Source organism: Pelobates fuscus, chromosome 3 (genome assembly GCF_036172605.1).
Source record: "Pelobates fuscus isolate aPelFus1 chromosome 3, aPelFus1.pri, whole genome shotgun sequence".
Lineage (NCBI taxonomy): Eukaryota > Metazoa > Chordata > Amphibia > Anura > Pelobatidae > Pelobates > Pelobates fuscus.
This window is the reverse complement of record NC_086319.1, coordinates 310,193,363-310,215,878: the sequence shown is the minus strand read 5'-3', so window position 1 is coordinate 310,215,878 and position 22,516 is coordinate 310,193,363. Positions and strand designations below refer to the sequence as shown.

At 42.2% G+C, this 22,516-nt stretch overlaps 1 protein-coding gene across 1 annotated transcript in view; it reads left to right on the top strand.

The window, feature by feature from the left end:
• The window catches only part of SLCO3A1 (solute carrier organic anion transporter family member 3A1), a 355,323-nt gene that overhangs the window by 216,242 nt on the left and 116,565 nt on the right, over positions 1–22,516 (top strand). Inside the window, exons 3-4 of the mRNA XM_063445626.1 lie at positions 9,650–9,748; positions 12,503–12,766. Of these exons, the coding sequence (XP_063301696.1) occupies positions 9,650–9,748; positions 12,503–12,766 (363 nt within the window). The remainder of the gene's footprint in view (positions 1–9,649; positions 9,749–12,502; positions 12,767–22,516) is intronic.

The following is a 22,516-nucleotide window of genomic DNA, read 5'->3' as shown; positions in this document are numbered from 1 at the left end:
CAAACGTACCGTCACTATTAAATAGTGATAAATTTACAAATTAGGATTTACATATTGCTTGTTAATATTCTTTATTTTCCTTGTGCTTTATATCTATTGTAATATTAAGAGTAGACCACATTATGCTACACTTATAGTATGTCTAATAACTAGAGCTATGATCTGCATTTGTAGCTAATAGATTGTCCTAGATAGAGAATGCTCCAGGCAAGTGCTCTGTTGACATAGCCTTTTACATTATGAATATGGATGGATTTAAATCAAAAGGACTTAGTTTTCTGATATTCTAATGATGCTGAGGCAAGCGGTGAGTCACAAAAAAAACCCTGAATTTTAAAAAGTGCGTTTGATGAGTTTACTAATGAACCTTTCACTCTTATTGTAGATGAGGAACTTGAAAATAATTCAAGGTTCTATTTTCATTTCAGTACTGTATTAATTAACTGCAATTGTGCTTCAAACTCTGCCTGTCTGTCTATCTATCTATCTTACAGTATGTACCTACTCTTTCTGATTACCATAACCACCACTGCTCATTAGTTTTTATTAGGACAAACATTAGGAACCAAAATATAAAAATATGTTTCCTGATCAATCATGGCAGCATTTACTCATGGGTTAGCTCCTCCCCTCACAGCAGAAAGGACAGGAAACAGAACTCTGAAACTGGTATAAATAGATCCTCTCCCTTCCCATCAGGCAGTCTTTTTTTCTGTCCTTCACAGCAGTTTGGAAGGAGTCTGCTTATGCAGACCTAGATTTTTTCTTTTATGCTCACCAGGCAATATTTTTGAAACCCTGCCGGGGTTCAGCCTGTAAGCCCTGAAGACCCAGCAATGCACTATTGTAAAAGTGGCTAGCCTGGGTACCCCATTTAGTGACCGGGGGTCGGACCCAACCTCTCCCTCAGGGGATGAAAATGGTCCACTGCATGCCAGGGTTCAGCCTCTTATCCCTGAAGACCCAGCAACAGGCCAGCTTGGGTACCCCCTCAGGGGATGAATGTGATATACTGCTTACATGAAGCCAGGCCAGGGTTCAGCCTCTTATCCCTGAAGACCCAGCAAACAGCATACCGGTAAGAGTTGCCAGCCTGGGTTCCTACTTCAGCAACCAGGGGTCTGACCTATCTCTCTCTCTGGAGTGATGACAGTAGTCCATGGTATACATGAAGCCCAGCCGAGTCTAAGCCTTTATCCCTGAAGACCCAGCAAACAGCACATTGGTAAGAGTTGCCAGCATGGGGACCTCCTTGAGCTATTTGGAGTCTAACCTATCTCTCTCCCTGAGGGGATGACAGTGGTCCACTGCATACATGACGCCCAGCTGAGTCTAAGCCTTTATCCCTGAAGACCCAATATACAGCACTTCCATGAGGTGACTACCTGGGTATACCTGTTATATGTATTCCACCTTGTCTGGGGTTTGGTTAAACCTTCTTCCACTGGTGAGGATGAATGGCATATGGGATACAGATGGAAGCCTATAGTTTAAACAGTTTAGGCTGTCAGTTGTTCAAATACCCATTTTGCCGCTGAAACACAGGCCTGCAACGGTTCAGGTAAGTGTTTTTTTTTTTTATAACCGGCTCTTATTTCTCTACTAGGCTCTGCCTCTTTCTGACAGGCAGATATTGATTTGTTTCCTGTATCTACAGGTAAGTAGTTCACTGGGCAAGAGGACGCAATGTGAATTATCTTTAATAAATACATCCAGAAAGTAGTGGGATTCTCAGTGTAATTCTCCCCGGTTAAATAGCATGGTGTGAGTGTTCTCATCCAACAGTGTCTGATTGTTCCAGTATGATTTCTGGAAGTTAAGCATTTGTCAAGGTTCTGATTTGATGATGCCATCCATTTGGTTTTAAATTTATATCAGAGAAGGACATTATCCTTTCTTGTTGACATAATAGATCTATAATTTCTAGACCGTGTCTGGGTTTCATAGAGGTTCTCTAGCCTTGTTCCTTCTCTAGACTAGGCTATCTGGGCCTTAAATCCTATTTGGCTCTTTATTTATTCAGGATGTTTCAGACATTTGAATGCCAGGAGGTTGCTGACCTTGCAGCCTCTAGGGTAAATTAACTTGTCTGAGCAGATTTTATGACAATATCCTATTGATTGCTTGTTTGGCTTTTTTAAAGTCTTCTAAGGTTTATGCAGCTCAATAATGGTTTTTATAGCTATTAGCTGTTTTTAAACTCTGTCCCTCCCTCGATATATATACTGCCTGGGTATTCCCCATGAGTAAATGCTGCCATGATTGATCAGCAATAAGGAAAATTGTTTCATACTTACCGTAATTTTCTTTTCCTGATCATTATTCATGGCAGCATTATGTTCCCACCCATATACTATAAGAGTTGTGAAGCTAGTTACAAAGACCGCCTGATGGGAAGGGGGAGGATCTATTTATACCAGTTTCAGAGTTCTATTTCCTGTCCTTGCTGCTGTGAGGGGAGGAGCTAACCCATGAGTAAATGCTGCCATGAATAATGATCAGGAAAAGAAAATTACGGTAAGTATGAAACAATTTCCCTTAATATTAGTGCCAACCCTTAAAACGTATATACAATGTGACTTTTAATTTAACATTTAAAAGGGTACATCAAGATATATAAGCAAAAGTATTGTGTATGGCCATATTGATGGGAGGGATGATGGTGGTTGTATCTATTATATAAATTGACTTGTTACACACACTTTATTCAGTTTGTTTTTTGTTTTATTAATTGATCACATTATGGTTTAGCATGATTATATACTGTGCATTTTAGGAGTATTGGGTGTGGGATTTTAGAGGGGTGCCCTCGAAGGCACCTCATTTGGACATTAGCAGGACTTGGTTGCTGCTGTGTATTTTTTCCCACACACCCAGAAGCACACAATGCATTCTTTACACACAAACACACACTGCATCCCCTATACATACCGACTACATCCCTTGCACAAACTGCTATCCCTATACATTACATTCCATAAGTACACACACATATTACATCCTCTACAATAACACATAACACATCCCCTACACACATACACTCCACTCCACTCCCTGTGAGTGAACTCATGGTTGGGACTTGTAGGCATCATGCTTATGAGCAGGCATTGTAGGCATAATCACGGTCAGACCCTGGTGGCCCAGACCGTGATCTGTGTAAGGGGCCCCAAACAACTGAGCTGCTTCCTGTTCGTTGTTTTTGTGAGCCCTCCAGAGAACCTGTTTTAACACCAGACCAGTGGAGCCAGACTGCAGAATGAGCCCATCATCATCCTCTTGTCCTCATCTAGTGGTAAGTAAGCAACCCTCTGCAGGCTTTTTAATGTAAACACACTGCCTTTTCAGCAAAAGGACACTGTGTTCAGCATTTGCTAATATGGCCGATCATATGGGTGGAGCATTGTGATGGGGGAGGAGAGGATGGCAAATTTTGGTTTGCCTAGACCGGCAAAAATCCTTGCACCAGCCCTGAATATATAAATATAGATCTTTTACTGCAACTCCTCTTCCCCCCTCTGTTGGTTACCTTTTTTCACTTTGTCTGGTAACCAAAGCTTGGAAAAATACTCATATCAGTGTGCTGTAAAATTTGCATAATATTTCAGTTATGTGTATATGTGCAGTACACTGATTGGCCCATTTGCCCAACTTTTGCCAAAATGCTCATCTCATTGGTTTTACCAAATCTTTCTTCAGTAAAGAATATGGATGAAATTCGGCAGTCTGTAAAAAAGCAAATCCCTCCATGTACAAAACATAAAATTAGGACTTATGTCAAATAATTCTCTGTGTTCCATTAAAGCTGGTGAAGTCATGGAACTGTCTTCTAGAATAGGTGCTATAGAAAGTTAATAATGTTTATGATTCTCATAAGGCAGCCAGGACACTAAACATAAATTTATTGTTTGATGATAACCAACTTAATAAACTTGGGCCAAAATAATTGATTGAATTATGCAACCTATTTTAGTAAATAGATCCAGTCAGTAAAGATTCCAGTCAGTAAATATCTGTATATAGAAAATATATATGGGTTGGCAATATAGAGGTGAAAATGCTCATCTTTAAATAGTATTTATTTATCACTCAAGCCATTTATTTTTCAAGGACACGGAAAAGGCAAAACAAATGTACTGAGTTGCTACCGCCCCCCTCTCCTCCCGCCTTCATTGTATTATGTTGATGACAATATTAAGCTTATCTCGAGTTTCTGTGAAGATCCACTGAGGACATTGAAGAGTAATCTTGCGACTGATTATATGTATACTTCATGCTCATTCAAATCAATTTATACTAAATTGGTTGGAAAATCTATAGTTTTGTTGGCCAGAAATTGCTTTATGGTTCTGTGAAGAATAATTTAGAGGTGATATAGTATCAAAATTTAGCATAATCACCTATTCATTTAAATAAATCTATTTGTGGTGCGGTGTAATTCAGTTTCATATAAGTACATATTTACATAATTCATTCTTTTTTTTTCTATCCTTGGAGTTAACCTCTATGTGCATCAGTTTAAAATTCTTAACTCCAAGACTCAACTCATTTTTTTTTTCTTTTAGATTAGTAGTTTGCAAGGCAGTGCTGGGCAGTGTCTAATAAACACAAATTAACTGATACTGTGATTTTTGTTTAGCCATCTGTTTGTATCAGAATACGCCCCAGTGCAACTCAGACAAGCTTATTTCCTGCAAGAATGATAGTTTTTACTACACTGACTATTTGAGTTTACTGACTAAAGAGAGATTCATACCACTGACATGACAAATATTATATTCATGAAAACGCATGAAAAGTTTGCCCTTCAGTATGTGTAATGTATATTCTGCAGGTCTCTTTATTGTCTAATTGCTTAATTGTAGGATTCTTCATTGCCTAATTGCTTAATCTTATATACCTCCTTCTGAATTCTACATTTTACAGGGCTACTCTTTTCATGTACTGCCCACCAATATGTATATATGATATATGTCCCTATGATGTATAGAGCTCAAATAAAAGAGGGATATTAAGACAGAAAAGTGGAGCAGATAGGTAAAAAATCGTTGTAACTTGATTTGAAACTAGAAGTGCATTGATCTGGAAAACAAAATGGCCAATTCAGCTATAATCCAATCTTGACTATTTTAGCCTTTATTTTGACATTTGTATCCAGGAAATATTAGAAATATTAGATAGCCCAATTTGCTAAGCTCATGGAATCTGTAAAATGTGTTTTATCATTCAATTTGCTGAGTTTCAAAATTGCTTTAGTCCCAACCCCAGTAAAGATGTTTTATGCACAACTGGCTAAGTTGACCCTTTAACAAGGAGATGTAAGCTCTCAAGACTTTATATTATAATGGTTGTCATTTGTACGTCCTTCCTTATTACATATACGATAAACCTGTTTTTTATCTCGGTGTGACGGTTATACTAAGGTTTAGAATCTTGATACCCACGAGAAGAAACGTATTGATCAATTTCCACTCTCATCAAGTGTCCCTGAGCCTGCCAATGTTTGCCTGCTGTCTGCCTCCATTGATTGCTTTAAGGACTTGACAAAAGAGCTCAGCTTGTGCGAATCTTGTTAGTTTTTCATGGCTGAATTATATAGCAGGCACATTAACTTGCTCTAGGGCAGTGCCATCAGTCAAAGGTGCACGTATAAATGTTTTGCTGTATGACCACAGCCATGGTACATTAAACTATTGCTGTGTATTAATGATGAAAAAGCACTATGGAATCCCATATTTAGGTAGCTCAGTCTGCATTATCTAGGTGCCCCAGAGTGTAGTTATTATTGTGCCACTGTGCTTAGAGACCAGCAGGCTATTCAACTCTCTTTCACATAGCTGCCACCATTTAAAAAAAAAGTTAATTTTGCAAGAAAGAATCAAAACACTAAACATTAACCCTTACACTACACTACACTGTCATCTTTACACATTGTCCCCTGCAATCTCTTAACACTTACATTAACTTTTTTATTTATTTATTTGTTATTTACATTAGGGTTAGTGTAAGTGTATATATATAATTCTCCTGTAATAAACTGTTCACTGTTCTATCTATCTCTTTCTCTCTGTCTTTTTCTCTCTGTGTATATATCTATAAACAAACAGTAGGTGGCAGCATATAACCCTTTACAAAGGATAGCTTTGCAACATGAGACTTTCTTTGCTTTCAAAGAATGTGTATATGATGTTATACATAAACAACAGTGTTTTGCCTAAAAATCACAGTTCCTTCGTTTTCTTATTTACCAGCACTATATAAATAACCTGCATATAACTTCCCATAGTGAGATATACATAGTGCTGATGTTTTTCCCACTTACTTGCCAATATTTATTTAATGTCATATTTGTTAATAAGGATGTTCAACCATAATAGTGTTCATCAGCTAGACCTCTCCAATTGATACTGAACTACAACCCTCAAGACCTAATGCGAATAATGCTCACTTTTTGTATGATGGTAGATGCATGTTTCTTCCAATTTAAATAAAACAAAATTTAAATCAAAGTTGCTTGTGTGCTGTCATTCATTTTTATTGTTTCATGAATGCACCACTTTTTCATTTTGGAAAAGCTAAGTTTATTTTCAAGACAGTTTTATGAATGAGGAGTTACTGACTGGCTGAGAGCATCAGTTGACCCCTCTTCAGGTAGAGTGTGTATGGGAGCCTCCTGGTACCATAACAACTTCATTTAGATGAATGTGTCTGGAGTTTCCCTTTAACCTATTTATCTGCCATCCTGAAGCTGGCAGCCTCCCTCTCTGGTGACCTTCTAGTATTTAGAATGTTTAATAAATAAAGACAAAATATAAACATGACTAAAAGTTTTTATTTTTTAAATTTACAATGTGGGCCAGACTAACCTGACCCAATTTGGCCTAGAGTAAGACATGGATAGCATGACCCACATGTTGGCCTGGATCCAGTTGGCTCTCTGTAATGGAATCAAAGAGGAGACAATAACTGAGAGAGGGGAGGAAAGTGTTTGAAGGGATCGCACTGCATAGGCGGTTCTTGCTAAATATCCTCCTGTTTCTCAATGTAATATATCATGTTTCATATTTATATTCTTAACACTTTATGCTACCATGATTGTAATGCTTGATTCTAATAACAGCAGTTTCTCAGATAATGTCCATTATTGTTACTGCTACCTTTTAGTTGGTAAAAAATATTCATAGGGTAGGATGTCATGCATCATGAGCATTGAACTCCGTAGAGGTTCGTTCATATGCAATTTATCAGTAAGAATTGAACATGAACAGAAACACAGCAGTGGCGTCTAACTGGGTGATTTCAAATGAAGTAATTGTTCAATGTTATAGTTTTTGACTCGACACAGCTGTTAACTCTTTTACTTTGCTGATAATGCTCTTAAAGTGGTCTGCACCTACTGAGATATAAGGATGAAAAAGATGAGAAATTGTAAAAAGATCTTAAGGATCATTATAGGGTATTTTATAAAACAGTTTACATTTTCCAATTTATTTCAGGAATTCAACTTATGTAGAATTCATGAGTTTAGTTCTCTATGGTGCTGTAGTGGTTAAGACACCAGTAGTACCCTGGCTTAGTAGCTCTGTAATGGGCAATCTCCTGTTCTCTTCTCCTACCAGGTGATGTGCTTCCGGGTTCTGCAAGGCTACAGATGCTGGAAGCCGATGCAGTTGCTATCCTTTGTCAGAAAGCATCAGCAGACCACTCTCTGCCAATAAATACAATTCTGTGCAAAAAAGAAATTCACAGAATTAACATTAGCCAGCTCGGAACTCTTGTTCTGACTTATAACACCTCAGCGAGGCTGCCAGAGGTGGAGTAACATTTAGAGCAGCAGAGGGGTAAATCTTTATATACACAGATGCCAAGCACCTTCAGTGATATAAAGTGGCCATGGTGCTTAGAGTAACTCTTTAACACATGTACGTATACAGAATGTTAAACACATATTCTGAGGTTTTTATTTTTTTTTATCAATAAGACACTGGAGTGGTAATGGGGCCTGCAGTAATCTTCACACATATACATATATGTGTACAGATTGTTAATAATTAAAAGTCTTCATATTTAATTATATAGTCGAAATGTGTTTAGTTTGCTAATTTTATGCCTAAAATATTTATGTATTCAGGATGTATCCACATGTCAAGTGGTGATTCTAAATGCATTGTGGTTCTTATTAAAGGGACACTAGCTTAATGTAGTTGTTGTGGTGAGTATAATAGCTCTCTTTAGGCATTTTCATGTAAACACTGCCTTTTCAGAGAAAAGGAAGTGTTTACATTGCCCCTAGTGACACCTCCAAGTGGCCACTCCTTAGATGGCCACGGGAGGGGCTTCCTGGCTCAGGGCTGCACAATAAGCAGCCCTGCCATTCAGCGTCCCCATGCTCTGCATGGAGACGCTGGGTTTTCCTCATATAGATGCATTGATTCAATGCATCTCTATGAGGAGGTCCTGATTGGCCAAAACTGCATTTGGCCCTGCCCCCGTGCCCATTTTTTCTATGGGAAAGCATTGGATTGGCAAAAAATCTGCCATTTTGATGATGTCACAAAGGGGGCAGAGCCAGCATCGGCGGACCCGCACGGCACTGGAAATAAGGTGAGTTTTAAACTTTTATATGGGGGCTAAGGGGGGGGGGGGGGGGCAAGCCACCTAAATGGTGGGATTAGCACTATAGGGTCAGGAATACATGTTTGTGATCCTTTAAAATATTAATTAGATTTTATATGTAACTTGTCGACATCAATGAGTTTAGGACTTGTTTATTGAAATAAACACTTTTTGGGGGGGTTCGGGGGTTCGGTGAAACAATAAGACAATTAAACCATTTGTTTGTTGGCCTTTAGAAACATAAGCCTCCTATGATGAAATAACAATCACTACGCTTTAGGGAGGTAATTAAAAAAAACAGCAAGGTGTGTTTTAACAATCAACTAATAGTAATTACTGTTGACAATTTGAATGCCTTTAATAATGTCTCATTTCTGTGGCTTATGTGTCAACATAGGGAGCCCTCTTATCACAACATGCATTTGAGCTAGGAAATTTTGGAAAGTTTACAAAGGCACACACCACAATGGGTTTTTGTACCTGAGTTGAAAAGTATTTGAATGTTTAGTGACTTTGCAATGGAGCTAAATTAGAACATTATAAATATTAACTCACAGGGAGCTGAGTTATGTTGAATACTCCCAGTAGGGTGTCATTAGTTTATAGGTAACATGCCAGCATATTCGCTGCACTGTGCTTTACCATGGACGGACATAACTTGCAAATAATAAGTGATATGCTGAAGCCAAATGTAATAGTTGCTTGTATATGACCACCGTCTAAAGCACTGGGTCTTGACATTTTTGTTTAGAAGGACTTAAACTACATACATGGAATTATCATATACCTAATGGTCTATTCTTCAGCTGCTATGCAATATTTAACAAAAAAATAATTCTGCAAATCACTTTCGTTATACTCTTCACATTGTCCAATTGGTCTTTGTTGCTCTTAAGAACACATTTAGACTACAGTAATTTATTATACCATGCTTTTATGTAATGTTTCACAGCCACTAATGAGTTATTTGACACTCGAAAGGATAATGGAAAATCTTGGTCACCAGTTTCATGGTTGCTTTCTCCTTTGATTGCAGGTATCCTCTTCACCATGTTGGTATTTGGACCAGCCTGTGGTTTTATCTTGGGTTCTTTCTGCACAAAAATATATGTGGATTCTTTGCTTGCTGATACAAGTAAGTTTTCATTTTAATTTATAGTGTCTACATTGTATTGTTGTGTTTTTCTTTTTTTTTTTAATCCTATGTAGTTTTTGAAGGGTGACAGAAATGCCATCATGTATAGAAACATAGAAACATAGAAACATAGAATGTGACGGCAGATAAGAACCATTCGGCCCATCTAGTCTGCCCAGTTTTCTAAATACTTTCATTAGTCCCTGGCCTTATCTTATAGTTAGGATAGCCTTATGCCTATCCCACACATGCTTAAACTCCTTTACTGTGTTAACCTCTACCACTTCAGCTGGAAGGCTATTCCATGCATCCACTACCCTCTCAGTAAAGTAATACTTCCTGATATTATTTTTAAACCTTTGTCCCTCTAATTTAAGACTATGTCCTCTTGTTGTGGTAGTTTTTCTTCTTTTAAATATAGTCTCCTCCTTTACTGTGTTGATTCCCTTTATGTATTTAAATGTGTCTATCATATCCCCCCTGTCTCGTCATTCCTCGAAGCTATACATGTTAAGATCCTTTAACCTTTCCTGGTAAGTTTTATCCTGCAATCCATGAACCAGTTTAGTAGCCCTTCTTTGAACTCTCTCTAAGGTATCAATATCCTTCTGAAGATAGGGTCTCCAGTACTGTGTACAGTACTCCAAGTGAGGTCTCACCAGTGTTCTGTACAATGGCATGAGCACTTCCCTCTTTCTACTGCTAATACCTCTCCCTATACAACCAAGCATTCTGCTAGCATTTCCTGCTGCTCTATTACATTGTCTGCCTACCTTTAAGTCAACAGAAATAATCACCCCTAAATCCCTTTCCTCAGATGTTGATTAAAATGTATTTATATGGTTAAATGTGTGTAATGCCATATAAATACATTTTAATCATTCATAATTTGGTATCTGACTATTAATCATCAACAAGAACATTTTGTTTTACTCACAGTCACCAACAATACAATTTTGTTATACTCACAACACAGTGACAGTAGATAGGGAGTCTATCCTGTAGAACAGAGGAGCTTAAAACATAGATCCCCAGATGTTTGAAAACTACACATTCCATGATGCTTTGTCATTCTAAAGGAATGCAAAGCATTATGAGAGTTGTAATTCTACAATATCTATGGATCTACCTTTTCGGAAACCCTGTTGTAGAACATAATCCATCATGGAGATTTAATAGATATGTATTCATATTTTTATGATTTTATTAGTGGAAGTGTTTACTTTTCCCATAATTATAATAATAATAATTCTAAGTATTGAGCAAATTCTCTCATGCACAATGATGGGATTATATATTCTGTAGGCGTTACAAGGCAAAATAGAGAAGGAAAGCACGCATGAGACTGTAAAGTCATAGACTGCCTAGGATGGCCAAATTACAGGGACTGTACTTTGAGCACTCTGGGAATAGTATGATGAATTGAAGGACCATTATCAGGGGATATTATATGGGTGTTTATTTTTTACAATCTTTATTTATTAATGCATTGTAAGCTTGCAGACAAAGTGACTATGACAGTAATCCAAACCATCATTTTATAAAAGACTTAAAGAACAAATAACAACTCAGAACCAGTATATTTATAGTATAAGGAGACTGTGACCTACTGCCTAGGGTGATATTAAGGATGCGATACTCTAAGACAAATGGGTGGCAACAAGTGGTGAAATATCCACCGGAATTCTGTTTCATTTATCCATCTTCAAATTAGAAATCTGAGTAAGACCATGTCTTATGGGGAGCATAAAGAGAACTTGGCTTAAGTGTGTGAATAAGAGAAAAAGCTTTGTGACGGGGAAAGAAATATAAGAATGAGTCAAATTCAAGCCCACATCGGGTATCTACGTTTAGTGAGTGTAATTAGAAGAATCATATTATTAAGTATATGTGAGCCATTTAATAGGAATCAGTGGCATTAGCTACTTCAGCTAACTGCTAACAACCTTAGAACATATGGGATGCCTGAAATGATAAAGCTAGAAGAAATGTTAAAAGAACACTCCAAGCACCATATCCACTACAACATTCAATAGTGGTTATTATGCCAGATGTACCCTGTGCCCATTCTAACATTAGCTGTCAAACCATTTGCAAATATGCACTTGTCCTTCTCATCCTGTCTCACTTGTTATGCAACTGATAAACCCAGGGACGTTTTAGCCGCGAGGCAAACAAGGCATTTGCCTTGGGCGGCATTTTCCAGGGGGTGGCAAAAAAAGCCGCCCCCAAATGCCCAGGGCAAATGTCTTGTTAGCCTTGCGGTGATTGGCTGGCTGATGGGCAGGCGGTGCTGGCGAGGGAGCACTTTCCCCTGAGCTGTCTACTCAGCTCCCTTGTGCGCCTGCATAGTGAGGTTGGGAGGTGGAATATGACGTCATATTCCGGCTCCCGGCATCACTCTGCAGGCGGTGCACGAGTGAGCTGAGCAGACAGCTCACGGGAAAGTGCTCCCTCACCAGCAAGTTTTGTCCTGCCTAGGGAAGCACAAAACCAGGATACACCGCTTGATAAACCTCTTATTAGCTCAGTGGAAAAAAGGGTGTGTTTTATCATAAAAAATAGCAAAATCATGTTAAAACTGTTAACATAATATGTATATATCTCAATGAATAAATGCTGATCAATGCAATACATGGTCTAAAACGGATATGCATGGACAATGACTAGTGCAATACATCTTTTATATTTATTCTTACCTGAAGAGACTCCTGATATACCTGAACTCTACCTTATTCCTTTGCTGTACCATAGGCAAGTTGGAAATCACTCCTGAGGATCCACGTTGGATTGGAGCTTGGTGGGCAGGTTTCCTTCTCTGTGGTGCCTTATTGTTCTTCTCATCACTTCTGATGTTCGGTTTCCCACAGTCTCTTTCTTCACACATGGACAATTCAGAGGAGAGTGAGCAGACCATGCTACCTGACAGAGAATATGAACGACCCAAACCTAGCAATGGAACCCTGAGACATCCTTCAGATACAGCAGATGGTGCTTCTTGCTTCCAGCAGTTAAGAGGTAACCAGGATGCTATAATAAGCCTAACTGTACTTACATAAGTAACATGAGTAACATGTGAGCTTTCGGCTATTAAGAAATTTAAAGGCTATTCTGTAAAAATACCACTTTATAAACTTACATCTGACTTGTCAAGCAAAGTACAGCTGAAATTTACTGCAGAGCATGCATTTAATGATATACTCATGCTGAGCGTTCTAGGGAACCCACAAGAGTACCCACATCAATACCGACTCGGAACATGTGGTTTGCAATCGGTTCTGTAAATTGTGAATGTTTTGATTCGAAATGTACAACTGCTTTGTTATTGTTACACTTATTACTATAAAAAAAAAGACTGTTAAGTTATTCGATCATTTTATTAGTAGGCGACATGAGCTCTATAGTGTTCAAATAAAGTTAAAGAAGTTATTAGACAGCCTGTCTATAGATAGCACAGTCCCTTTCATACATACATTTGTTCATAAACTAGACTAAAAACCTCAAAGTCTACTTTAGTATTGCTGCCCTTGTTTCTTTCCTTTTTTACCTCTCCCGCACCATCCCTTTATTTTTATTTTTTTTCAGCTTTCTTTATTTGCCTCTCTGTCACTCTTCTCCAATACCCTCTGTCCGTCACTAATTCTGATCCTTTTTAATATTTCTGGGTTGTTCCACCCACCTGCTTAATCAGCTCTGCAGTGTTCAAATAAAGTAACAAAAATGCTTCCACTCCCAGCTCATTGAAGTTGTTATAGGGGCATTTGTGTCTGGGTGCTACTTTATGTTCATAGATTAAACAGTTTTGCAACACTTTATTTTCCCTGTAAACTGGCACATTTTATGTTTTTATGTTTCTAAGTTGATCCTTCAATGTTCACTACAGCTGCCACCTGGCCAAGTCTCCCTCACTCTGCAGAGCAGTGAGGAAGGAAGCCAGGTGGCAGATGCTCACAGCCTAACAGTTGCTGTCCACTGATTAGAAATTGTCCATACTCAATAAACTATAGGGATGAGAGTGTTCCTTTAAACAACCACTTTAGCTTCATGCAGTGGTTTTGGTTCATAGTTTGTGCCCATGATTTCCCACTGTTCAATGCTCTGCCATTTAGGTATTAAATATTTGTTTTATGCATCCTTAGCGACACTTCCCTTGCTCCCTATACACTTCCTACAGAGACATCTAATTTTTTAATTCCCCTAATTGTGCAGTGTGTTTAATGTATGATTTCTCATCTTCGACTCTGGTCATTGCTTGCTATAGGCTGTAGGAATGAACCTTGTGTATGATCAATTAGCAGAGCAGGCGTTAATACCTTCTAAAATAAACACACTGTGCTGCATGATTGAATTGAGAATGGACATTGTTTTCCATGTTGGCTGTGTGAGTCACAGTGTGAGTCACATACAGGGATAATTTGGATATAAACAAAATCAAAAGTGAATCCATTTACATCTTGTTTTAGCATTATAATTCCCAGATTTTACTAGTAACATGACGTAAAGTCATGATTTTATTAAAGACACGGAGGCGAGTATTATGCATAACTCTTTCTTTATTTCCTCAGCAGCAAAGATAGAGGAATATAAATATTGTCAAAATGAAAGAAAAACTAAACAGGCATAACAGTCAGCCAATCACATAACAGAGGAAGTAGCTATATAAGTCCTGTGTCTCCCACAATCCCCCTCTTTCTTGCGAAAACCGAAGACCAGGTAAGATAACGATGTCCCACTTGATCCAAACAGGAAACGGGAAACAATACGAAAACTTCAAGCTAAAAAAGATAGAAAAATATGGTAATTTCCAAACTCAAAACTGTAGACTTACCAAACATAACCGTGAGGAGCCATACAAAAAACTGTATTCTGGAATAGAAAATATATAAAATTAGGATCCATCATAAAATGGTCAAGATCATACAAAAACATGATGCAAATATATGATATAAATACATGAAATAAATACAGACCTAATTGAAAGGCATACCTGAATAGCACCGAAGCATCTCATTTCCCAGAATCCACACCGGGAGGGTGGGCGGGAATAATACTCGCCTCCGTGTCTTTAATAAAATCATGACTTTACGTCATGTTACTAGTAAAATCTGGGAATTTTATTAAAGACACGGAGGCTCATATTATGCAAGTTCAAAGCTGTGCCACTACTCGAGATGCGATGTGTTCAATAGGTCTGAAATAGAAATCTCGAAAGGTCGATTCTCTGGACCAGTCCGCCGCTCGCATAATGTCTTCTAGACGACATCCGACTGAGGATGCTTTCGAAGCCATCGCGCCCCGTACAGAATGAGGCGTAAAAACAGAGGTGTCTATACCTGCAGAAGACAGTAGCCAACGCACCCAACGTGCCAGAGTAGGTGTCGAAACTGGCCGGTGAGGTGACTTAAAAGATAAGAACAAATCATGCAGATCCGCGGAGCGAAGGGAACGTGTAGCATCTAGACAAACTTTGACGCAATCCACTGGGCAGAGTGCCGGACAACCAGAAAACCTCGGGTAAGTAAACGACTTGGATGCGGATTTCGTCCTCCTGGATATGTCAAAAGTAACGCCTTCTGGGGTGAATGCAACGGCGTCCCAATCCAGGGCCCTGACGTCAGAGATCCTCTTGCAAGAGATCAAACAGAGTAACATCACCAGCTTGGATGACAAACGTTTTAAAGACAATTCTTGGTTAGGGTACCAAGATGAGAGGAACTGCAACATCACGTTGACATCCCAAAATGCAGAGAAACGAGGCCGAGGAGGACGGGCAAGGCGAATACCCTTGAGAAGGCGACATACAAAAGGATGTCTGCCGACAGGGGAACCATCCAAACCCCTGTGTCCGGCTGAAATAGCCGAGCGGGATAGGTTAATCGTGCGGTACGCCTTGCCCGAGTCAAACAGGAACGTGAGGAACTCCAGTATCAAATGTAGAGGGGCAGATACGGGATCCACTGCCCGTTCCATGCACCAACCAGACCACGATCTCCATGAAGTTCGATAAGCTGTTCGTGTGCCTGGGGCCCAGGCGTTATCGAGGAGCAGGAGAGTTGTCTGCGGAACGTCTGAGACAACCCAGGGTCCCCTGAAAGGAACCATGCTATCAGGGGCAACTGGTGTTGCAACACCAGGTCGTGTGAGTTCCCATCCGGATCCAGAAGGAGGTCCTGGAAGACTGGTATCAGCCGAGGGAAATCTATTGACAACTCCATCAAGCGAGGGAACCATGGTCGAGATCTCCAGAGAGGGGTGACCAACGCCACACGACAATCGTGGCGAACCAGTTTCGAGATCGTGCGTGCGATCATGTTGAACGGGGGAAAGGCATACAGGTGACCCTGCGGCCAGTCTTGGAGAAAGGCATCTGTCGCCACCGCCGCCGGGTCCGGTCTCCAACTGTAGAACTTCGGCAGTTGAGTGTTCAGCCGAGATGCGAACAGATCCATCTGGAATTTTCCCCACAACATGTCCAGGCCCTGGAACACTGAAGCGTGTAAATGCCAGTCGCCAGAGTCTCTTAAGTGTCTGGAATTCCAATCCGCTCCCGAATTGTCCAGACCCGGAATGTGTTCCGCCGTCACTGAGACGTTGTTGTAGAGGCAGAACTGCCAGAAATCTTTCGCTAGAATCGCTAACATTTTGGACTTCGTGCCGCCCAGGTGATTTATGTAACGGACCGCCGACACGTTGTCCATCTTGAGCAGAACACAGCAATTCGCCCGCCCTGGGGTAAGGCTGCGGATCGCGAATGCCCCTGCCAGGAGTTCCAAGCAGTTGATGTGTAACGACTTCTCCACGTCGGACCATCTGCCTCCTGTGGAAACGTCTCCACAACGAGCGCCCCAGCCGTGCAAGCTGGCATCGGACTCTATCACTACGTCCGGGACGGAGCCGAAAATGGCTCTCCCGTTCCACGCCTCCATGTGTGCCAACCACCATTCCAACTCGTCTCTGGATTCCGCGTCCAAGCGTATCCGGGATTCGTAGGAGTGACCCAGCCGAAGGTGTGAACCTTTGAGCCGTTGGAGGGCTCTGTAATGTAGTGGGCCCGGGAAGATCGCCTGAATAGAGGCTGCGAGGAGGCCAATAATTCTCGCCAATTGTCTTACTGACAAGTCCGAGACACGAAGAGCCCTCCGGATTTCCTTCCGAATGGCCTTCATCTTGGAATCCGGTAGAAATAAAAACTGTTGGACGGAGTCCACTTTGAAGCCCAGGAATTCTATCGACTGGGCGGGGGTCAGGACCGATTTGTCCCAATTGATCAGGAATCCCAAACCTTGTAAAAGGTCGGTCGTCCATTCTAAGTGTAGTAGGAGGTCCGCCCTTGACTGGGACAAGATCAGAATGTCGTCCAGGTAAATAATGAGACGGACCCCTCGGGTTCGGAGGAATGCCACTACCGGCTTCAAGAGCTTGGTGAAGCACCAAGGAGCCGAAGAGAGACCAAAAGGCAGGCAGGTGAAGCGCCATCGTCGGCCATGCCAAGTGAAATGCAGGTAGTCCCTGCAGTCCGCAGCAATGGGAACCGTGAAGTAAGCGTCCTTCAGGTCCAGTTTGGCCAGCCAGTCCGACTGGCGTAAAAGATCTCTGAGGCAGTGTATGCCTTCCATCTGGAAATGTTGGTAACGCAGGAAAGCATTGAGAGGGCGAAGATTTATCACGGGGCGAACTCCGCCCCCTTTCTTTGGTACTAGGAACAAGTTGCTCGTAAAGCCTTTTGCGGCGAAGGCAGTTCCTCTATTGCGCCCTTGGACAACATTTCCACGACCTCCGCGGAAATCATCTTGTCCTGATCTGGTGGAAGAGACAATTCTCTGGGGGGACAAAACTGGACAGGCATAGAAACGAACTCTAGGCGATATCCCCTTACACACTGTAGTACCCAAGCATCTGATGTCAGTGCCACCCACCTGTGGTAAAACAAGGCTAACCTCCCCGCTACCTGAACCTGAGCGGGAGGGGAAGAAGGGGTACTTACCGTAAGGACGTCTGGTTGGAGCGCCACTGCGGGGGTATCTGGAGCCCCAAGCCCTGCCTCTGGCTGGGAAGAAGGTGGGTGCTCTCGGGTCTTGGAAGCCTCGTGACGGAAAAAAGGAACCCCTGGGTGCTCGGAATGAGCCTCTGTAACCGCGGCCAGGCGGACGGCTCCTGCTACGCCCGGCCCCTCCAAAAACCTTGGGCGCGAACATGCGCTTCATGTTCGCTTGCGCCTTATCAATTGCGGTAAAGGTCTTCACATAGGAGCCCATGTCTTTGACAAAGGAGAGGCCGAACAGTAAGCCCTCCTCAGTCGGGTCAGGTTCTGTCACCGTCATAGTGGCCAGTTTAGGGTCGATCTTTAGGAGGATCGCCTTACGCCTCTCGGAGGACATAGCTGTATTAGCATTGCCCAGCAGGCAAATAGCCCGCTGGACCCATCCAATGGCCACATCCATATCCAAAACTGAGTCTCCAGATTTGGCAGCTTCGAGAAGCTCGTATAATTTAGATAGGGGCCCCAGAGTATCCAGGATCTTGTCCTGGCACCCTTTCAGGGAGTGGTCGAGGCCCTTCTTGGGCTTCCAGCCCGACTTATTGAGAAATTGGGTAATTTGGGGATCAATATCCGGGGTTCTGCCGGCGGCGCCGGTGAGGGAAGGCCTCGGGCATTCGGCGCGCAGTTTATTGCGGCCTTCTTTAGAGAGCGGGGTGCGAATACGCTTAGCCACGTACTGGGCAATATGGTCTGGGGAAACCCATTCAGCGGACCTGGGGTGTCGCAGGTCATCAGGGTCGAACAGGGGGTTACCCTGCGGGTCAAGAATCGCCTTGGTGTCCCCAGAGGCGTCTAATAAGTGGCCACTGGCCATGGCGGAGGAGCCCGAGGGGGTCACGCCCGTAAGGGGCAAATCCTCGCCAGATTCACCTTCATCGAAGGAGTCATATCCCATATGGTCGGACTCATCCTCCACACTCCGGTCGGTATCCGACCCATCATCCAGGGCTCTAGCCCTTTTCCATAGTCTAGCCTTTTTAGCCCGGCCAGGGGCTCTTTTGCGCGTGGGGTGCGCGCTATCAGTGACCGCTTCCAGCGAGTCATTCAAGGCAGGTAGCACCTGCATCGAGGAGTGGGAGCCGACATTTTTGGATTTGGCCTTAGCCTTACGTGCCCCAGGCACTGTCTGGGCAGGGGAAGGGGACCCCCCACCCTGGGAAGCTGGGGCGGTAACGGTAGGTAAAACCATCGAGTGCAGGGAGTGGGTAAATGAGGAGGAGACAGCCCCCATGGCTGAGGCAATAGCCTTCTGCAGGGAGGAAGCCATAGTGGCTTCAAGCAATGTTTGAAATTCCTGAGAGGCCATAGCGCTCTCAGTAGTCTCCATGGTAAAGTCCCCTGAGGGATCTGCAGGCCCATCATCCCTATCCTGCATGTTGGCTATAGTTTGCAAGAGCCAACTTTAGACTAACGAAATGGGGCAGGGGAGAACTAAAAAGGGTTGAGTAACCCACAGAGAAAAGGCAATAAGAAAATAGTCAGACCGTTAGTGTGCCCGGGAGGGATCGAGGCGACCGACTGCACGGCAACTAGGAGGCAGACCGCATGGAGGTCCGTCCAAAATGGCCGCCGCACGCGAGGGAGTGCTCGCGGCCGTGCACCCGTCGGGGGAAGGGGCGCGTGCACTCTGCCCGCGCGGTAAGACCGTGAGCGGGCAGGGGAAAAGTGCACGTAGCCGCGGTCGTGAAGCAAGGACCGGCCGCGGCAAAAATCACAGTTTGCACCCGCGAGGGAGCAAGGGAAAGGCAGGGAGAGAAAAAATCTCCCGGTAAAGGGGAAAAACCCCCAGGGATCCCCAAGGCACACTAAGAGCACAACAAATAAAAACGATGCATATACATTTAAACAAGGGATGCATCAATAACCACAATACCAAAGTAAAATCAGTAAATTGCAATAATAACAAGAAATACCACAATCAAAGTATAACAAGTAAGAGAGCTAAACATGGATACTTAGCTGTCTGAGGAAGCAGCAAAGAAAGAGGGGGATTGTGGGAGACACAGGACTTATATAGCTACTTCCTCTGTTATGTGATTGGCTGACTGTTATGCCTGTTTAGTTTTTCTTTCATTTTGACAATATTTATATTCCTCTATCTTTGCTGCTGAGGAAATAAAGAAAGAGTTATGCATAATATGAGCCTCCGTGTCTTTAATAAAATTTAAATACCTATAACTCTCACTACTGAATTCTTTACAAATTGTACTAATTTCTTTAACTGGATTTGATAGTTTGGCAGCAAATTCAGAGCTTAGTAAATTAGCCCCTAACAAAATTATCTCCTTGTTTGCTCGTATTAAAAAACATAAACATATTTCCATTTCAGATAATAGATCAGCATTTTGCAATCAGAATAAGTGGGATATTTGATTTGCGAAGAGTTAACATATTATGTGGTTTCATAACTTTCTTTTCAACTTATGCATATTTATTGGTACAGTGTGTATCTAAACTAAGATTAGTGTAACTAAAATTGGGCAATTCAAACCTCACACCTTTCAAAGAATGAGACATGAAGAATTCCACAGATGTTAAAATGATGCAAAGAAAACCCACATGAGAAATTTGTTATAGAAAACAATTTATTTCAAATGTTGCAGCATTTCACATTTTGCCAATTTCATTGAAGCTCCAGATCTGGCTGGAAGATCTCCAATTCATGATGTTTTATTTATATCCACATTCTATTTTTGTTGAAGGTAGCTACATTGTATTTTTGAGGGATTATTTTTTTCTAGAGTCCATTTCTCAATGAGACTCAGGGTCCTTTATCTGCAGCCTTCGAGAATATGTTTATGACTCTAGATGTAGATTGTACTCAGCAATGTGAATGCACAAAAGTACCTGGTAATACTACAGTTGGTCTAGAATAATATAAAAAAAGATATAAATATAATATATATTTATAGAATATAAAAGTCCAGATAATTGAAGTGGGAGATCCTGTCATTACTACTCAAATTTAGTAGGTACAGTCTTTAATGGAACACTCTCACGTTAGGAATACAAACATTAGAGTGTATTCTTAACATATTACTAATGTTAGAGCATTCTATCTATTTTGATATCTCAGCCCTCCCATAAATAGTTAAATAAACAGTTTTACTTACATTTAGTCCTCCAGTGTGCCAGTTTTGCCACAGCTGCCACTCCTGCCTTGGCTGACATTATCATTACAGGTGGAGAATTGGGGAGTTAGTGAACATGCATGGTAATCACCACGCAATGCCATTCAGCATCTTCTCATAGTGCTAAACTGATTCAATGCTTTATGGAGCTCATTTGGTGTGTTCATGGAGAGCAGGGATGTGGTCAGAGGCACTATGGGGCCACAGAAATTATGCCCGCCTTCCTGCAATGATGTAAGAAGGAGGTGTAACAATATTGAAATTGTATGTCCTTGCAAGTGTGCTCTGTAGATAAATGGCCACCTGACTTTTTGTCTCAAATTCAACCAATAAAAATACTGTGCTTGGAGACTCATAATTCCATTAGCACTAGACTTTACACTATATCAACAAGCAAAACCCCCAAACCACTGGTACTGGTACTGTGCATTCCAAGTATCAATGGAAGTGAAACAATACCCCCTAACATTGGCGTCATGTGAAGCAGGATTATGTCACTGGCACCACCCAAAGGGGCAGAACCACCTTGAGAGGGGTACAAGTCTGGCTGGCGTGAATGCATGCCAGGGTACTTGCCAATCATGCACTACAGCTAACAAAGGGTGGACTATGCAGATAGCGCTGTTTCAGAACCCTTAGCTTGGTGTGAATGCATCTAATGATGTCCTCATTCTACGCTTTCTGGGAACAATTATCACTTGTCCTCTCTTCTCTTTTTAAAAGCAGGCAGAAGCTTCTCATATGCAGTCTGGAACAGAGAAAATGATGGATGTATTGAGTGCAGAAGAAAGGGTACATGTTAGAAAGACCAAACAAGCCAAAGCATTTGCACAGTGTGCAAAGTCAGCTTTATCTTAACCAGGCCCGGACTGGCCATCGGGCATACCGGGCAAATGCCCGGTGGGCCGCGATGGCCGTGGGGCCGAGGCCGGCAGGGGAGATCACAGGATCTCCCCTGCCAGCCCCTGCAGGGCCAGCGCTATCCGAGCGCCGGCCCTGCTGTGTGTCTCCATGGGCCGGTGGGGAGATCAAAGATCTCCCTCACCGGCCCACAGGGACTGAGATGCGGCCGCCGGCAGGGGAGGAAGGGAGGCAGGAGACAGACCGGCGGAGCTCTATCCAGCAGCTCCGCCGGGTCCTCTTGCGAGGTCTGAGCGTTGCCGCGGTTACCGGTTACCGCGGCAACGCTCAGATCTCGCGAGAGTGAACTCTAGCCGGCAGGTTAGAGTTCACTCTCACCACTGGACCACCAGGGAAGGATTGCAGCACCCTCCATGGCAGCATGGCACCCCACCCACAGGCAGAATGGATCCCCCCCTCCCCTCCCAGGATAAAGGTAAGAAGGGAGGGGGGGATATAACTTTTTTTTTTTAATTATTAATAAAAAAAAATATTGAAATTTAAATAAAAAAAATCACACTAACAGCCCCCTCACACACATCACCCCCAGACACACACATCACCCAAACACACACAGCACCCAAACACACACAGCACCCAAACACACACAGCACCCCCAGACACACACAGCACCCCCAGACACACACAGCACCCCCAGACACACACAGCACCCCCAGACACACACAGCACCCCCAG